This window comes from Panthera onca, chromosome D4 (genome assembly GCF_046562875.1).
Source record: "Panthera onca isolate mPanOnc1 chromosome D4, mPanOnc1 haplotype 2, whole genome shotgun sequence".
Taxonomy (NCBI): Eukaryota; Metazoa; Chordata; class Mammalia; order Carnivora; family Felidae; genus Panthera; species Panthera onca.
The window spans coordinates 76,991,102-77,009,947 of NC_138351.1; the positions used below are offsets into that span (position 1 = coordinate 76,991,102).

The 18,846-nt window shown below is 47.4% G+C and overlaps 2 protein-coding genes across 9 annotated transcripts in view; one reads left to right on the plus strand and one right to left on the minus strand.

Annotated features, from left to right (window-relative positions):
• Positions 1–18,846, minus strand: part of ASTN2 (astrotactin 2) — an 876,482-nt gene that overhangs the window by 203,235 nt on the left and 654,401 nt on the right. The gene's annotated exons all lie outside the window — the stretch shown is intronic.
• Positions 1,137–14,076, plus strand: TRIM32 (tripartite motif containing 32). 5 transcript variants are annotated; one of them, XM_060608870.3, is made up of 2 exons: positions 1,137–1,183; positions 10,982–14,076. In XM_060608870.3, the coding sequence occupies exon 2, from the start codon at positions 11,004–11,006 to the stop codon at positions 13,020–13,022; it is 2,019 nt and encodes a 672-aa protein (XP_060464853.2). In that variant the 5' UTR covers positions 1,137–1,183; positions 10,982–11,003; the 3' UTR covers positions 13,023–14,076. The 5 variants fall into 5 exon arrangements, with proteins under 5 accessions (XP_060464853.2, XP_060464848.2, XP_060464849.2 ...); XM_060608865.2 differs by lacking the exon at positions 1,137–1,183 and adding an exon at positions 1,464–1,543 and having other exon boundaries at positions 10,979–14,076; XM_060608866.2 differs by lacking the exon at positions 1,137–1,183 and adding an exon at positions 1,464–1,543.

Sequence of the window (18,846 nt, forward strand, 5' to 3'; positions counted from 1 at the left end):
AGGTTCTGTTGCACCTGCTGGCTGACTGCCAGTTTTGAGCAAAATCTGCCCCAGGGCCCTTCAGTCCCCAGCTGGGCTCCCTCTTCAGTCCACTCCTGACTCAACTTTTTCCTGGTCTGTCTGGTCAAAACCCTGGGTAGCTATGAACTGCAAATATATCCTTGAGGTCTAAATAGCTTCTGAACTCTATGTCAATCCAGGCATCCAGCCCCAGGTCTGTTCAAAGCATGCCGTAAGTATGCCAACTCAGTCTCCCTTTGCCCTCAATATTTGAAATGCTGGGCACTAGGGCTTCTGAGAGCAGCTGTCTAAAGATTGTAAGAGCTAATTATATTTTTAAAAAATACTCTTAATTAAGTGCAAACGATTATGTATTCATAATTTTGGTTAATCCTCATAGCAAAACGTATGTCCATTTAGAAATAAAGAAATGGGCCAAGAGGTTAAGCAAGATTATTAGGGTGGGTTCTCATCTAGTCTTGGGTCCCAATCTCTGTTTTATCCTTGTGAACACGTGGCCTTACTGTGTAACCATCTGGGTGTCAGTTGCTTATCTAACAGGGTGGTTATGAGAATTAAGGGACTACGCATGGGAAGTGCTTAGCTGCAGCCAGACACCAAGTGCTCAGAGGTGGTAGCTGAGTTCTTGTTTCCGTTGTATTATCATTGTGCAGGGTCATATACCTACGTGGTATTTCCAATTCAGGACCATGCAACCTCACCCCCTGTCCCTGCGCCTACACTGTACCACGTGGTCTGCTGCACCAGCAGGTACTGGACCTGGAACTGCCTCAGGGGCCACAGGTGCTCAGCAGCCGAAGGCCTGACTGGCTGTACTGTGGGCTTCCTGGAGGGCGCTTTGCGTTGCAGGGGCAGCAGGTGCAGAGCGCGGTCCCCTATATACCTCTGTTGCGGCCTCCCCACCGAGCAAGGCAAAGACTCCTCTCCCTTGAGCACTAGGTCCATCGCATGAACTAGAGTCTAGGCAGCCGCGTGTCCCAGGGAGAAACACGGAGCCCCAGAAACTTGCTCTGTAAGCGAGTCCAGCCTCCGCGCCCGCCCCCGGGGGAAGCTGTACTCTTCTCCTGGTCACTCCCTCACATGCGCTGGCCGAGACGCCCTTCTGCCAGGAGCCCAGGCTCTGCTGAGGCCCGTTCCTGGACGTCACGGGTCAGCGAAGCGGGTAACGCACATATTGGAATCAGACACGAGTTCTGACTTAGCTCCGGACTCGCTGAGGGAACCTGGGCGGGCCGCTTTCATCTCAGTTTCCCTGTCCGCTCAAGGGGGGACACAAAGCGGACGCGCGCGTTCCTAGGTCCCCACGTCCCCAGCTGGGAGCTAGCTTCTACTCCGCCCCTGAGCTACGGACGCTCGGGTCCGTGTGACTACAAGCCCCAGCATGCCCCGGGGGCGGGGCGCAGTGACGGACAGACGGCTGTGCGAATTAGCGCCCGCCAAGGGGCGCGCGGCGGCGCGTGCGCAGAGGGCGGCGGGCGGGTGGGCTGGCGGCGGTGGACGCGTTGGAGCCGCGGGCGGTCAGGTAAGGGGCGGGAAGGAGGGTCCGGGACTGGGGACTGTGGCCTGAGTCACGGGCCGTGGCTTAGCGGCGGGGCGGGGGGCCGCGCTGGCGTGCAGCGGCCGGCCCACGCCCGACTGGCAGGGTCTGCGGACCGGATCTGGGGGGCAGGACCAGAGTGGGGGTGGGGCTGCGAGGGACAGGCTCGGGAGGGATCCGAAGGGGCAGAGGAGCTCAGAGGAGATGCAGATCCGCTGGGAGGGGAGCGAGGGCCTCTCAGAATACCCGGTGCAGCATCTCGGGAGGCCTGAGGTAATGTGGGGGTCCTCGAGGAAAGAGGGGTGCAGCATCTGGGAGATGGGAGGGCATCTGAAGGCCCTGGAGGCATCGGGGGTGCAGAATTTCGGAAATAAAAAGGAACTGGGGGGCTCTGATGAGGTTTGGGGTGCCGCATCTCAGGAGGTTTGAGGCATTCTGGGGTCACCATGCATCTGAGGGGCCAAAATCTGAGATCAGAGAGAGCAGGGCCTGGGGAGGAAGCGTTTTCCAGATGAGATCTGGGGGAAATTGAGGGCGTGAGTTCTTGGGGGAATCAGTGGGAGGCAGTGTCTTGTTAGCAAGGAGAGATCAAGCTGAGGTTTGAAGGCAGCACATGACATGGGGTGGATAAAAGGGGAAGGAACCAGGTTTGAGGCCGGCAGACTGCCTGATGGAATGCAGGAGTTGGGGGCTCAGATTGAGGCGGGGCACAGAAGTCTGGGGTGTGCAGTTGGGATGCTGTGCTGGGATGCAGGGCTGAAGGCTGCAGCGATTTGGAAACAGATGAAAGGATCTATGTCAGAGGCATTTGGGGCACATGAGTAAAGAATTGGTAAGGGCTGCAATACAGAGCCCAAAAGGCTGAATTGTCTGTTGTAAGACGGTTGGGATTTAGGGAGGGTTGAGGAGACAGGCTGGAGACATACTAACTGGGTTATAGAATGAAAGGGCTCTAAGGACCCTGAATAGGTTTATGGATTGGTGTCTCGGGCTGCTAAAGGAATTTTCCTGAAGTCTGCATGGGAGGCAAAGGGAGTACTATACTAGAGTCCCAAGGCCCCGGGGGGTAGTATGTGAGTGGACTTGAGTGTGTGGAGTTTAGCAGAGTTCAGGGGTTCAGCAGCGGAGTCAGAAATCTTCAGGGATCAGGACTCCTGAAGGAGCCTGACTCTCCACGGGAGGGGCAAAATCCCCCTCCCTCCCTAACCAGAGATTGCTTATCACAGGGCAACTATGGCACTGCCAGTAACTCTGAACCCAGCCTGGGCTGCTGCAAGGGGTAGGCTTGGGAGGAGACAGTGGTTAAAGGAGGCAGAAAGCAAGAAAGGAAACCGTTCAAGGTCATCTGCCTAAGTATTCCTTCCCCTGCCCCTCCGAGCTGTGATTGCAGATAGTATGGGAGACCTCCAGGGGATGAGTAGAACAAGACCTCAGGCCTTACCGTCCTTATCAGTTACATAAGTAGACTGAATTAATCCTGAATAAGGTCCACTACAGCTCCAAGAGGCAGTGACTCTGTGAGTGAGGTGTTTGGGCTGGAAAAGAATGACAGGAAGAGGGGAACACTGAGCATTTAGTCCTGCACCAGGTTCTAAAGAGAGGGTTCCTAATGAGACATGTGCAATACCTGGAAATGTTTTCGGCCCACACGGTTGGGGTACGGGGGACCACTGGCCTCCAGTAGGCAGACGCCAAGGAAACTGTTAAACATTGTACAGTGCACCGGTCAGCCCCCCACAACAAAGAATTATCTGGCCCAAAAATGTCAGCAGTGCCAAAGCTGAGGAGCTCTGCGCAGGAGTCAGATGTTCTGGATTCAAATCCTGGCTCTCTGTCTTCCCTCCTTTGTCATCTTGAATGAATTAGTTAACCTACCTGCGCTTGGCTGTTCATCTGTAAAATGGAATTGATCACAGAACGACATCATAGATGACCGTGAAGCTTCAGTGAGAGACACCAGAGTGCTTCGTGTCTGGTGCACAGCAAGCACGCAAAATTTAGTAATGTGTAATTTTTATATGTGCTTTCTTACTCAGTTTTCCTCACAGCACTAGTCAACAGGCCCTACCATATCCAGTTTTACACGTGAGGCAGCTAAGTCTTGGGAAGTGACTTGTTTAAGGTTCCATAACTAGGGTGGCAGAGCTAGGCTCATACTCAGATCTCTGTAGCCTGTAACCCTGCATATTCCCTCTTTCCTTGCTGGGGCCTGCTTAGTCTTACTGTCTCAGCCCCTTCCCCTCTAATGAAAGAACTGCCCATGAGTATTGCTGAATATCAAATTGCACTCGAAAGGGGACAAAACTATCTCAATTAGGTAGGGAGTAGCCCTGGACTTTGTTCTGGATTTGCTCTTAGACCAGGACCAGTGGGCAGATAAGGGGAGGAGCCTGAAGTTAGACGGGATGAGGTGCTAGGGACTGAAGGGTGAGGTGTGGAGGCCGCTGGCTTGAAAAAAACACTTCACAGCAGAGACTGAAGCTGAAGGCAGTCACGCTCTGGAAAGTAACTCCTGGTTCTAAATGATCTCTTGGGTTTCTTTCCCCTGGGACAGAGTAACAGCATTTGCTCTGTCAGCTCCAGGAGGACAAGCTATGGCACTGCTGAAGCCAGTTCAGGAACACAGTAGGACTGCATCAGAAGGCAAGAGATTTAGCTGGGATAGTCATACGCACCGCTATGGAAAACGTGATAGGAATTGAATCAGCCTGGGAATCAGAGGCTTCAAGTCCAAAATCCCTCCTCTGCTGCTAATTTACTAGGTGACCTTGGACAGACACTTCTTAGCAGCCTCAATCTATTAAAAATAAGAATAGCAACCATTTACTGTTTATTATGTGCATTGACTCAGTTAATCCTGCCAACATTGTAGATGTTATTCCATATTTTGTAGATGAGAAAACTAATAGGTTAAATGCTTTACCTAAGGCTTCATAGCACAGCGGGATGTGAGCCCAGGTCTGTCTGACTCCTAAGTTATATTATACTAGTTTCATTAGAATGGCTTCTCCAACATTTAAACCCTGTGCACCTGTGTCTGGAGAGTTTGGTAGTTAGGTTTACAAAGCCCTTTGGGTAGATCACTGTCCCTGCACACTGACATGCTGCCTCTGTGACAGTCCTTCCATTTTGTCCTTTTGGTATAACAATTTGATTTAAAAATCATTCCTAGGTGCCTTTACCAACCTCTCAGCCAAACTGCCTAGAGCCAGTGGTAGCCTCATCAGCTAGGGAACCGTAACGGATGTTTTGAGTTGATGTGGTTTTATGACTGGGAGTTAACACACCTGGATTTGAATCTCAGTTCTACTACCTACCAGCTTTGAGACTCTGTGTCCTTATTTATGAAGAGGAATAACAAACATGTATTTCACAGTGATTACGAGAATAGGAGATGATGTATAAAAGATGCCTGACATCCAATAAATGGTAGTTTTATAAGAGCACTTCTAAGAGGAAGGCATTGCTAGAACGGAACTGAGGGTTGCTTTGCCAAATTTCAGTGACCCTAAGCAGCCCCTGCCAGTCTCCCCCCAACTCCCATCCCCTCCTCTACCTTTCCCAGGATCTGCTTCCTGATCCTTTCATCAAAAGCTCACGGTTAAGTGAACATGTGTTGTATGTAGATAAAGCAACTGGAAGAGGGGTAGGTGAGTCGAGATGAGTTGGAGGTCCTCTGAGAAAGGACTGTTGGTTTTTCCCATATTCGAGATTCTTTGTCACATTGGCAGCATTGGTATTAACCCAAACGTTTGTGGAAGATATAAGGGAATCTTTCCAGCGCCTGCTGTTTTAGAAGAGGAAGAAAAGTGTCTTTCCAGCAAACTCTATTATTGGTTTAACCTATTCTTGACATACTTTAGCTGAGGTTCCCTTTTCTACAAACATTTTCTTCTGAGTTGTTTTGTATGTCTCAGACTGGTACAGCTTTGGGGGGAAGTCATGCTTGTGTTTCCCTATAAGCTCCTACTTGTTGAGTTTCTCTTAGCTGTTGGCAGGTACCTTAAACGCCCTGTGTAAATAAACTTCAGACCCTCTTCCACACAAGATTAGGCAGGTGTCACGAGAGGACCTCCCTGACTTTGTTAAAATCGCTCCTGTTAGCACCTCCCAGAGAGCGACCATTGGGGGCCCGGAGATGGTTGTGTACTTGGTCAGCATTCCATTCAAACACAAGAGGAATACATACAGTTTAGAAAGGAAATGTGATAAGCCTTGCAAAACCACCCCCCTGCCAAACCAGAGGAGGGTGGCAGTGGAAGATGAACTTTTATGCTTTGTGAAAGGAAACGTAGTACTATTTTACATGTTTTCTGGTTTTTAGGTAAGTCGCTCTATTCATGTTTGGGTTTGTTCAAAATTATATCCCTAGTGTTTTTATGGGGCTAGACTCAGTGTGTGCTCAAGTAAAGATTTGTTTAATTAATTGCTTGAAGTTCTTCAGTTCTGCTGACGGCCTAAGCCCCCAAGGAGGTGACACATGTACGGCCTTTGGGCATCTCTAATCTTTTGATTCAGAGATCAGGTAAAAACTCTTTGGTGAAGGCTCAGAACTTTTACTTTTGAAACTTGAATATTTGGTATCTTCATACAGTATGCCTGTTGTAAAGTGCGTATTCTTTTCTTCTCATTGGCTGAGTAGTGGCTGCCCCTGCACTCTTATAAATACTGCACAGTTAATTGTATGCTTCCCTTGGTGCTATACTAAGTGTGTTATTCACATAATCCCATTTAATCTTTACAATAACCTTGTGAGGAAGCTACTGTTGTAAATCCCGTTTTCTTAGATAAACCAAGAACTAGAGAGGTTACTTAACTTGTCCAAGTCTCCACAGTGAGCAGTAGGGCCAGGATTGAAATCCAGAAAGCCTGATTCCTGAGCCCTCTTTCTTAGTCTGCATAATACTGGTCACCTCCAGTTCCTGTCTTTTAGTCCTCGTTCTGCCATATGATTAGCAAGTTCTCGATTTCTCTCTCCTGATCTCCGTTTACTCATCTATTTTACTCTTTGAGATCACTACTAATTCTAGCATTCCATGTTTAGTCCCGAGTAGAAGAAGCCTATTTTCTGGGCAAAAGAAGTTGTGAATTCATGTGGCAGTCAGTTTCTAGCATGAATACCTAGTGTCCTCAATCAAATTCTTTCAAAGCTGGCCAGTCTCTTTATTAATCTTCATGTGCTTTTATATGTCATGAAAAGAAAGACGTGTCATCCTTTGAAAATGTAGTTTATAAACTGAATGCTTGGTTTATACCAGTACAAGCTGTTGTTATTGTTAATACCATTGCTGGTTGTTACTAAAACTATGATAGATAGCAATTTTTCATTTCATACCTGCCGGTTTCCAGACTAGGCACTTCACATGCATTATCCTTAATTTCTTATTTTTTGTAAAGTAAGAAAACAAATTTGGTGAGGTTAAATAACTTACCTATTGTCCCACACCTTGAAAATGACAGTGCTGATTTGACCCCAGTTCTGTCTGACTTCAGGGTTCATGGGTTTCTGTTTGCTTTTTTGTTTTTTCCTGCTATCCTGGTTGTTTAAATCATGGACTGGGGAAAGCCTGGTGGTGCCAGAAACGGCTGGATTAGGCTAGGGTAGGACTGTAGAATTTTCCTGAGTCTTAAGGCAGCTGAAGCAAACACAGCTGAAGGGGTAGATTCTCACCTGAAGAGCTGGCCTGGTATCAGTAGGCAATGTGCAGTATTAATCATGAGATCAGAACAGTGATGGGAGAGTGCATGGGCTGAGGTGAGCAGTCAAGAGTTGAGAGTACAAAGACACAACAGGAAACATATTCAAGGTATCATGAAGTCAGACAACACTATTATAAAGAACATGTTGGGGGTTCGTTCTGATTGGTTTTAGATTTTATAGCTCGCAGAAAATGGGCAGCTAACTTAGAGACTTGGGATGGTTAGACAGTTCCTGTCACCCATCTGGCCCTTTCATGGAAACTGAGTTTGAATTAACTTTCCATCTGAATCACTGTCAGTATTAACAGTAATGGTTAGATACACGCTTCTGGAGGAGAGGGAACGTATCTGCTTGTTACACAGAGCTCTGTGTCGGGCTAGGATCCTACTGAAGGCACTGTTCCCAGCTCCTAGAGATGGGAAACATAGTTTAGGCTTTTTCCAAGTCTGAGGTATATCCCTGATGCTTTAGTGATGGCAGCTCCAGCTTTCCTGGCAAAGCATGCCAGCATTAGAGTAGGAATCCTTGACATTCTCCTCTGCCTCAGAGAGCCTAGTGAAGCTGCAGGCAGCTGAGGTATTTTAGGATATGGATGTGGGCATAGTAAATTCATTTTTCAAAGTGGATGGCTTAGGGCGGTAAGAAGCTTTTTAATTGAAGGAGGTGGTACGACATTCCAGAAAGCTGGGGAAAGAATTTGCTAGTATTTTTACAGGTTGGCAGGTTTGTTTAATTAGCTGATCTGCAGTGCCAGCTTTGGGAAGAACAGATGTCCCTTGCATTGTAAGGTGACATGCTCTTGATCTAAACACCAAATGTTGCCCTCAGTCTGTTGTCCCAGATGATGGAAGAAGGGACCGAAGCTATTGGTTTAGAACTAAGGTTTGCATGGATTCTGAGTTGAGGTTTCTATCAGCATTTCTCAACTACTGTGCCCAGACCCATGGCATTTAAGAAGTCAGTATTAAGTTTCAGATATTCACTTGAGACCTTATAGGTTCATGATACGTGATAATGTGTCATTTTGTTGAGACGTGGATTTGAATCATAATGGTTTGCCAGGCTGCTGTGTGAGAGTGGGTCACCCAGATAATAAATCAATATAGCCCATTTTATAGAAGCTGAATACCGTAACAATAGTATTGTTCTTTCTTATTTGTGGAGAAAAGGATATGCTATAAGACAGCGTTTCCCAGAGTATGGTCTGGAGAACACTTGTTAACAAGTGTTATTACACCAGTGGCGGGGGGCGGGGGGGGGGGGAAGCTTGAAGTAATTCTGGGTTAAGCAAAGTTAAAGGTTATCTGTACTGCATGGTTTCACCACGTGTGGGCTTTGTGACCCTGAGCCAGTGTTTCTGAGCCAGTGTTTCCTCATGGCAAAATGAGATAATAAAAACAGCACCTACTTTATAGGGGCATGAGGCAGATTAAATGAGATTAAGTATATGAAGCATCTAGTGTGGCATCCAGCACATAGAAGGTACTAGATGTATATTGGTTTCCCTTCCAGTAGAAGGGAAGTGGGATTTCAGAGAGGTTGGATTGCTTTTGGATACTGTGTGTGTCTGCTGTTGAGTACTTGTCAGATCGCGATGCAAAGCTAAATACGGGGAATTCTGTAATATGCATCTAGTATGCATCTCCGCATAGACGCCCTTTCTTCTGTATGCGTGGAGAAAGTTGATGGCATTTGCGGAGCTCTTCTCAGCTTGCTGCATTGTTCTTAAAACCCAGCTAACTTGCCCTCCTCTTCTCCTTGATGGCTGAGGATCTGCATTTCAGGACAGCACAGATGTGGCTGTAGAATTTGCATTTAAGAAGGGCTGCAATTTACCCACATGCCTCACCTTGCCAGATCTGTTCATTCTAATTTGGGGTATAAATACACAATGACGGAAGTCTCAGAGCACTGAGATCTCTGTTCTATTTCATGAGCATATGTGGATCAAGGTGGGTGGGAGTATTTATGGCGTGTACTTAGAGAAGCAGGGGGTGTTCCAGGCCAAAAATAAATGGTCTTGATAAGGCACTACTGGTTTTTAAATCACTGGGCTTGAGTCTTTGGTTATCTTAGCTCCACCACTTTCCTACTTCAATCTACTCATTTTAGTGATTGTACTTCTGGAATATTGCTCCCATGCATCTTCCTTCCATTTCCACCCCTTGCTGTCTAGTTCAGGCTCCCTATTACCTCCCCCAGGCGGTTTTGCAGCAGCTTCCAGACTAGGTTCTCCGCCTTTTCACCTACTCCATTCAAGCTCTGATCCTATCAGTTCTCTGCTTCAAAACATGCATTGCTTCACCATGCCCGTCAAAATGAAATCCAAAGGTCTCATTTCGGCTCTGAAGACTTCTTATAATTATTCTCATAATCACGCCAGTTACTTTAATCTACCTACATTCTCCCCACAGTTTTAACCTTAAGGATGAGAGAAAATAGAACTAAAATTTATCTAAGACTTTTTTGGTGCTAAGCCAAAACTTAGCATTTCATACACTGCCTATATCATCTCATGTAATCCTCGCGTTGACCTTGTGAAGGCAGTATTATTTCATTGTACAAATGAGGAAACAAATGTATACAGGCAACAGGTTCTCCTAATACCCTGAAGTTCTTGCTCTTCCCCTTGCCTTCTAACCTTTGTTAAGACTGCCCTTTGTCTGGTACTCCCTTTCTCCCATCTCTACGTATCTGTGCACCCTTCCAGAGCCCTATCCAGTGCCATCCCCAGCCCCTACTGAAAATTCTATTTGCCTTCAAATTAGAGTAGATGCCTCATAGCCTCCATCTAACTGAGTTTGTTACTGCTTTCTGCCTTGGCTATTATTTGCCTATATGTCTTGTCCCCTTTCCTAAAGTTTGAGATCTGAAGGGCAGGATTTCTATCCTGAAAACCTAGTATAGTACAGCACGTGGTACCTAGTCCTAGTTGGGTGGACTGGTGAGTAGATAGGGGAATAGATGCATGAAAAATACATGTATTTCCCGACCTAATGTTTTACGGATCACTTGAATTTTCTGTTTCCCTGTATGCTTCCCAGGACCCCGAATGTGACATGGTGAACTCTATATAACATAATAAAACAGGCTCCATGATTTTGGTCACATAGTTTTCTTTGCCTAAAATGCCTTTATCCCACAAGGCCTTGTTTCTTTCCAGACCTGTCACAGAAGTGACACTGTTTCTGGGAAGCCCTTCCCAGTTCCTCTGGGAACTGTTACTCCGTCCACCGTGCACCCACAGAACTTTGTGTGTAGTCCTTTCCTATAATTTTCTTAGGCTTTTCCCCTAATATAAATGGAGTTGTAGATGTCAGTAATCACTAACATTAATCAGGCATGATGCTGGTCACGGGCTGTGCTAAGTGCGTCGTAGTCATCATGTTGCTTAACCCTTCCAAAACTCATATAAAGTAGATACTGTTATTACTTCAATTTTATAGATGGGTGATGGGGAAACCGAGCTTTGGGAAGTTTAGGCCACCTCCTTAAGGTCACACAACTAAGTATCAGAGACTCGAGAACCTGAATTCTCACCTACTATGCAGTGCTGCATCTGTTCCGTTTCCCTGTGTATCACGGTCACCTAACAGACTTCAACAAGTATTTGTTAAACACGTCAGTGGCTGGATGAGAGATGGTAGCTGTTCTCTGGATGTTTCTTGAGAGAATTAGTTCATGCAGGCAGTGCAGTAATGGCTTCTTATTCTTATTAGCAGGCTTTGACCCTCTGGAGCATGAATGCCAAGCTGTTCGGTCCTGGGCTGTGTTAGCAGGCCCCTCAGAGGAAGTGCGATGGCCGCAGCAGCGGCTGCGTCTCACCTGAACCTGGATGCCCTCCGGGAAGTGCTGGAATGCCCCATCTGCATGGAGTCCTTCACAGAGGAGCAGCTGCGGCCCAAGCTCCTGCACTGTGGCCACACCATCTGCCGCCAGTGCCTGGAGAAGCTCCTGGCCAGTAGCATCAACGGTGTGCGCTGCCCCTTCTGCAGCAAGATTACCCGCATCACCAGCCTCACCCAGCTGACGGACAACCTGACCGTGCTGAAGATCATTGACACGGCGGGGCTCAGTGAGGCCGTGGGGCTGCTCATGTGCCGGTCCTGTGGGCGGCGGCTGCCCCGGCAGTTCTGCAGGAGCTGCAGCCTGGTGTTGTGTGAGCCCTGCCGGGAGGCTGACCACCAGCCCCCTGGCCACTGTACGCTCCCCGTCAAAGAGGCGGCCGAGGAGCGGCGCCACGACTTCGGAGAGAAGCTGGCCCGTCTGCGGGAGCTCATGGGGGAGCTGCAGCGGCGGAAGGTAGCCTTGGAAGGGGTCTCCAAGGACCTCCAGGCCAGGTATAAAGCAGTGCTCCAGGAGTACGGGCACGAGGAGCGCAGGGTCCAGGAAGAGCTGGCCCGCTCTCGGAAGTTCTTCACGGGCTCTCTCGCTGAGGTGGAGAAGTCCAACAGTCAGGTGGTGGAGGAGCAGAGTTACCTGCTTAACATTGCCGAGGTGCAGGCCGTGTCTCGCTGTGACTACTTCCTGGCCAAGATCAAGCAGGCGGATGTCGCGCTCCTGGAGGAGACCGCGGACGAGGAGGAGCCGGAGCTCACGGCCAGCCTGCCCCGTGAGCTTACCCTACAGGACGTGGAGCTGCTTAAGGTGGGCCACGTCGGCCCCCTCCAAATCGGGCAGGCTGTTAAGAAGCCCCGGACCGTCAACATGGAAGACTCCTGGGCCATGGAGGCGGCAGCCTCTGCCGCCTCCACCTCTGTTACGTTCAGAGAGATGGACGTGAGCCCCGAGGAAGTGGTTGCCAGCCCGAGGGCCTCGCCTGCGAAGCAGCGGGGCTCCGAGCCAGCCGCCAACATCCAGCAGTGCCTCTTCCTCAAGAAGATGGGGGCCAAAGGCAGCACGCCAGGCATGTTCAACCTCCCGGTGAGTCTCTACGTGACCGGTCAGGGCGAGGTGCTGGTTGCCGACCGAGGCAACTACCGAATCCAAGTGTTCACTCGCAAAGGCTTTTTGAAGGAGATCCGCCGCAGCCCCAGTGGCATTGACAGCTTTGTGCTGAGCTTCCTTGGGGCTGATCTGCCCAACCTCACGCCTCTCTCAGTGGCCATGAACTGCCAGGGGCTGATTGGTGTGACTGACAGCTATGACAACTCCCTCAAGGTATACACCTTGGATGGCCACTGCGTGGCCTGTCACCGGAGCCAGCTGAGCAAACCCTGGGGCATCACAGCCCTTCCATCTGGCCAGTTCGTGGTAACTGATGTGGAAGGTGGAAAGCTCTGGTGCTTCACTGTTGACCGGGGGGCAGGGGTGGTCAAATACAGCTGCCTCTGTAGTGCCGTGCGGCCCAAGTTTGTCACCTGCGACGCCGAGGGCACCGTTTACTTCACGCAGGGCTTGGGCCTCAATCTGGAGAATCGGCAGAACGAGCACCACCTGGAGGGCGGCTTCTCCATTGGCTCTGTGGGCCCCGATGGGCAGCTGGGTCGCCAGATTAGCCACTTTTTCTCAGAGAATGAGGATTTCCGCTGCATTGCCGGCATGTGTGTGGATGCTCGTGGCGATCTCATTGTGGCCGATAGCAGTCGAAAGGAAATTCTCCACTTTCCCAAGGGCGGGGGCTACAGTGTGCTCATTCGAGAGGGGCTCACGTGTCCAGTGGGCATCGCCCTCACTCCTAAAGGGCAGCTGTTGGTCTTGGACTGTTGGGATCACTGCATCAAGATCTATAGCTACCATCTGAGAAGATACTCCACCCCTTAGGGGATAAGAGAGAACAGGTTCTTCTCCCCAGCCAGCTCCCTACCCAACCCCCACCCCCACCCCCACCCTTATTCCTGGGTTATTGGTGGTATTGTAGAGTGCGCTTGGCCTAGGTCTTCATTCCCGCTGGCTACTCTTAGAATTTTAGAAGCTCTGTCTTTTAGTAGTTCTTTTGTTTCTGTTTCTGTTTGTTTCTTTCTGCATTATTTTCTTCCTAAATTTAGAGCTTTAACATGCATTGCCCCAAATAAGACATATGATATGGGGTTAACTGAAGTTTGATTAGAATTTAGGCACTTCTGAGGCTTCAGTAGAGAGCCTCCTGCCCCTGTATTTGAAATTTGCCCTTATACTGAGTCCTTGTTGATTTCCCTCTTTTGGCCTCGTTAACCCCGGTCCCATATTTCCCTCCTATTATAATGTGTTTCATCTGTGATACTTTCTCTTCAGCTCTGCTGCATTTAGTGTGCATGCTCCATCTTTCGTTTCAGACATCGCAGCCCTGGGGCATGATGTCTCAGGTCTCTTCACCTTTACCAGAGTGAAAGCTCACTCATTTAGTGCCACCAAGAGACATACACAGTCCCTTTGGACCTCTCGGCTCTGGAGGTTTTGTGCCATCTTGGATTGGTCTCTAATTGCAGATGTGACAGAGGATGGATTGACCCTAGTTGGTTGGTATGGAAGACTTCAGCCTGGAAATTGCTTGCCTTTTATAGGAGCATATAGACTGGAATTATTTCAAAGCACAGAAAGATGGGAATAAACAAACACAAATGCTAATATAGTCAGTAAACACTCTTGGAGAGTCTCTAGAGTTCATCATTTTTCATATTACCTCTCTCCACTGACCTGTGCTAAGAGTTGTCTGCAGAATTGTATAACACAGGCCAGGGCCAGCAGAGTGGAGATGTGGGCACATCACATTTTCATTACTAAGACAAAACTGTTGGGTCTTTATTCTGTATTTTCCTCAAGTGACGGCACAATATTTGGTTTTGAGATTTATTTCCATTCCTCTATCAGAATTAAATAATTGATAACTGTTTCTTCATCGCTGGTGTTCATGTCTTTTAATTAAATATGGGATTTGGGAGATGGAGAGAGAGAAGTTGTACCACGCCGCTTTGCTTCCATATCTGACACTGCATTCTTTGAGAGCGTTAGGATCTACCCCAGCCCAAAATCAGCCTAAGGCACCATTATGTAAAAATGATCCAAATCTTACTCTCACCCACAGGTATACAGAATCAGCCCCCAAGGTTGATAGAGTCACCAGCGCTCTGTTAGGAAATGAGCCTCTACCATTTGCGTTATCCTTATAATTACAGTTCAAAAACGGAAGAAGTCTTGTCTTTAAAAAGACCAAAACTGGATAAGGGAAATCGTGACAAGGCTTCTCAGGCTTTGTTTTTGCTAAGCAGCATGTTTTGCTCGTAGATGCAGGGCCAAAGAGCTATCACCCTGCTTTTCAAAGAAACAAAATTTGCTGAGCTGGGCTACTCAAAATTGTTTTTTGTTGTTTTTTTGTTTGTTTTTGTTTGTGTTTGTTGTTTGGTGGTAGCGTTGCTTTTTTGGCTTCTGTTGTAATAGCTGCCAAAGAATAGGAAAGGAAATAATTGGTAGGATGTTGAATTAGTTCTTGTGCTTTTCACCTGGAGAAAGCCCCGTGTTCTGATTATGAAATTGCATCCAATTTCCAAAGATCGTAGAATTGAAAAGAAACTGATCCAATTAAAAGTGCATCACAAATGGCTCCAGTAGTTATCAGAGCCACTTTCTCTGTGATAGCACCTGGCAGTAGGAGGTCTGTCTTTGCTGTCAGTGGGGGGCTTGCTGAGGCAATAACAGTGGTCGAGGCCTCTGGCACAGGGTCTGCAGCACAGAAACGTACATTGTGGGCTGGCTTGACGTAAATGGGCCAGAAACCCTGTAGCTGCCGATGCTTTTGGAGGCAAGTGCTATCACCAGTGCTGTTCAGCACTTAGGGCTTCCCGTTGCTGAACTACGCTCATGCCGTGGTCCTCAAGTACGGCAGGCACCTGCTGACTCCGAATGGGTGGGAAATGGACGCCTCCTGAAGAGTTTTTTCTTTGATGTGAATATTTCAGGCTGTGCTTAGTCCAATCAATTTTCAATTACCTACCGTGTTGACTCAATCACATACGTAGTCCATCCCCAGGACACCGTTTTCCTCAGTTATAGCAGTTTCTGTTTGTTGTTTGTTTTTTGTTTTTAAGCAACAGTGCCCTTAGTTGAGTAGTCTCACATGCAAGTCAATCATGTCAAGTAGATCACCCCTGCTCTGGGTGAAGCAGGTTTGTGGGCCTGGAGAAGAGCTTTATGTATCCCCTCATCTAACCTCCTGTTTATTCTTAACAAAACTTGCAAATCTACAGAACACTTTCTGAAAACCATTGCTAACCTTCCATGTGGCCATGGACAAGCCATTTCACCTTTCCCCTTCTGGAAAATGATGGAAATGATTCTTCACAGGAAGGGTGTAAAATACGAGACAATGGATGCAAAACTACTTGGATGTAGTCAACAGGTGACAGCTGTTCCTGTCTTCCCTGAGTGGCATGAGGTGGTCCAACCACTCCAAACTATACTTTCCCTCTTTCCTATTTTATGGGTTCCTAATTGCCAGCCACAACTTTTAATGCCACAACTCAGGCATTTCCTCTCCTGGTCACCTGTTCCTTTCTATCATCACTCTCCCTATTTCATGTGTCTACTATTGTATAAATTGCTGTGAGCACATAGCATGGTCCCTAACACAAAATATATCCTCAGTTATTTAATTGGCTGCTGTTTACTTGCTAATGATGATAGGTCTCCAGTAACCTTCGTCTTCTTAACGTAGTAGCCCCCTCACGTTGGACAAAACGGTATTCTTAGGCAACAGATTACTTACAGGTTAGTTAAGTCCCTGCCTCCCTTTATCATTCTGAGTAATCAACTTAGAAATTAAGGTTTTAGAGCAATGATTCATTCATTATTTCTTGAGTACCTACTGTGGGCCAGGCACTATGAGAAGTGTTCAGAAAAGAAAAAAAAAATTAATAAATGATATTCATGTGTCTACTCTTTCAGAAATTGTTTCAGTCTTTTCCTAAGATACTTGAAACCTAATGTTACATTGCTGTGGACTTCCTGAGAGGCCAGGGATAGGCACTGCCTGAATGATTTTAAGGGTCAATCCCAATGTACACTCCAGCCAGAGACAGTCCGCAGAGGGACACTCCATTATTCCAGTCAGTAAGATAAACTTGGCTGGAGTCCTACAGTGTTCCTGTGGGTAAGGCAAGTAATGCTTAAGTAGTTGTACTTTTAATCTAGTGCTAATTAATGGCCTCTTAAAAGTAAAGTGTTACCCAGCTCTGTCACAGGGAAGTAGAAGGCAGAGCTTGGTATGAAACTGGGGGCTCTGTCTTGCACCTGACTAGGCTGCTGATTTGTACTCAGGACGTACAGCCCCTCGAGGGATCTCAAAAACAAATTACAGATATGAAATAGCAGATGCCTGGATGAATTTTACAAGCAGGGCAGTGGTGAGGTACAAAGCTGCTTAGCAAAATACATACTTACACTCCAGACCTATGGCTATATCTTGTCAATATCATTAATATTCATGCTCTCCTGGCTAAGTCCGAAGTTAGTGAGGCAGCTCTGGGACTGCCAATGTATCCTAGTGGGAAAGTCACTGGACTTCGTCTAGGTCTGAATCACAGCTCTGCCCTTGACCTACTCAGGTGGCCTCGGGTAATCAACACACCTCTCCAACAGTTTCCCAGTCTGTAAAGAGGTTAGACTAGATCGTTGGTAAAATTCCTTTTAGCTCTACGATTTTAATTACTCTTTAACCAACTAGAATTGTTGCATTTTGCCTCACTTTTTGCCTAATTCTTGCTATAACTGTGTTTAATACATTAGAGTGGTAGAAAGAACCTCCACTTTGTAATCATCAGCTCCACTTTGGTCCAAGTCCTTACTCTGCCCCAACTACTGGAACTTACTAGGCTCTTGTCACTCTGCTGAACTATTGTTTCTTCATCTGGTGGAAGGCAAAGACAGTTTACGTTTTACAGCACTTTTGTGAGAATTAAAAGATACAAATGGGATGGCATACGTAGAAGTACCTAATTCAGAAAGTGTGAGGTACTCAGGGAACGTGACTTCCTGTCGTGCTGCACTGATGTGAAATTTTCAAGTTAAAGTCAGGAAACTGCAGACCTGTGTTGGTGTTGCGGGTGGCACTGCTCAGCTTCTGAAGGAAAAGCCTACTGGAGGGAGAGAGGGAATCCTGGAGAGGTGGAGGCAAACACTCATAGTACTGTACCTCCCAAGGGAAGCTAAATGTAAAGCTTAAAGGCTAATTATTTGATGAAAGTAGTCAGGATGTCATCTTGACTGTTTTTGAGAGGTTAAATGGAGTCACGATTTTTATATACAGACATATATATGTATGTATTGTGTGCATGTGTGTGTATTTATTTCAAGACAGAAATATGCGTGTTTAGCTATTCTGCTAGATGGCTAGCATAAAAGGATTTTTCCTCTGGGTCATTATTCATGAACTCAAGTAATTACAAAAATTAACATAAGCCATTAGAGTGCAATTGCTGGCTGCATCTTGGGCTCTCCTGGAAACAAAGGCTGGTTGTCACGGACACTGAACCTGTGGCCCTCCATCCCTTGCTGCCCATTAGGCCTTGGGTTGGGGAAGCAGCACTCTGAAAGTTCAGCACAGCCACGAGACCCCCCTGCTATAGCACAGAGCCAAACGTAGGCCCTTGGCATACCCCGTCTGTAGGACAGGGTCCCCCCTCCATCCTTGGTCCTTGGCTGGATACCATGGTGCTGGAGAAGGTCACCTCTTTTCCAAGACCCCTTGGCTATCTGAGGAGTCCCCTAGGATCAACCCAGTAACTTTATAGATGGCATCACCAACCATCATATATGATCGAATTTGCTGGAAAGCTGCTGCTTTTCAGTCCTTCACTGGGATGTTCCTGATAATGAGACAGGACCCAAGAGGCAACACAACTGGCCAAACTTCATGCAGTCCTCTTTTCACTGGACGCCCTGGCCAACAGTCCAACCCATCTCTACATTCCTCTGTACTCTTGGGCCATTGCCAAAGATGTGTTCATCTGGTCCAGTCAGTGGGTGCAACAGTCCTCCATCTAGGATCTCTGGAAATCTCTTGTGTCACAGATACCCGAAACAAATCAAGATCACACATGTCTCTACACAAACTAAATCGATAACAAAAGTCCTCACTAAGACACTTTATCGCCTTCAGAGCTTCAGACATTATTGATAGTGATCAAAGCACTCATTTCATTTCTCAAAATACACAGCGTTGGGCTCTTATATAAGGCATTTAGTAGAATTTTCATTTCCCTTACCACCCTCACACTGCAGCCCTCATAGAGTGCCATAATGGCTTACTTACACACGTTCAAGTTCAATTAAATGAATCATAGCACATTTCAGTAACCAAACATCCAGGGTGAATTGTAATGATTCTGACTCCATATTTGATGCTTGGATTCTGACAGCATCCAAGCCCCGCTACTCCCCACTTCCCCATCAGCCCCTCATTTGGCAAACCCAGGTGCCCCCACTCTTGGTGCCAGAGGGAATTTCAAACAGTGGAGACATACCCCAACCCCCCTGCCCATTATATACTAGCCAGGCCAGTCTCTCCTTGTTTTCTCAAGCCGCTTGGGACCTTCGGGAGAGCAGAAAGCCTCATTATGTGAGCGGTTAGCCCTTTTATATCTTGATGTGTGGGCGGGAGCATCAGTTCTGTGGC

Coding starts and splice junctions, on each gene's coding strand:
- TRIM32 (XM_060608870.3), top strand. CDS start 11,004: ATGCCAAGCTGTTCGGTCCTGGGCTGTGTTAGCAGGCCCCTCAGAGGA.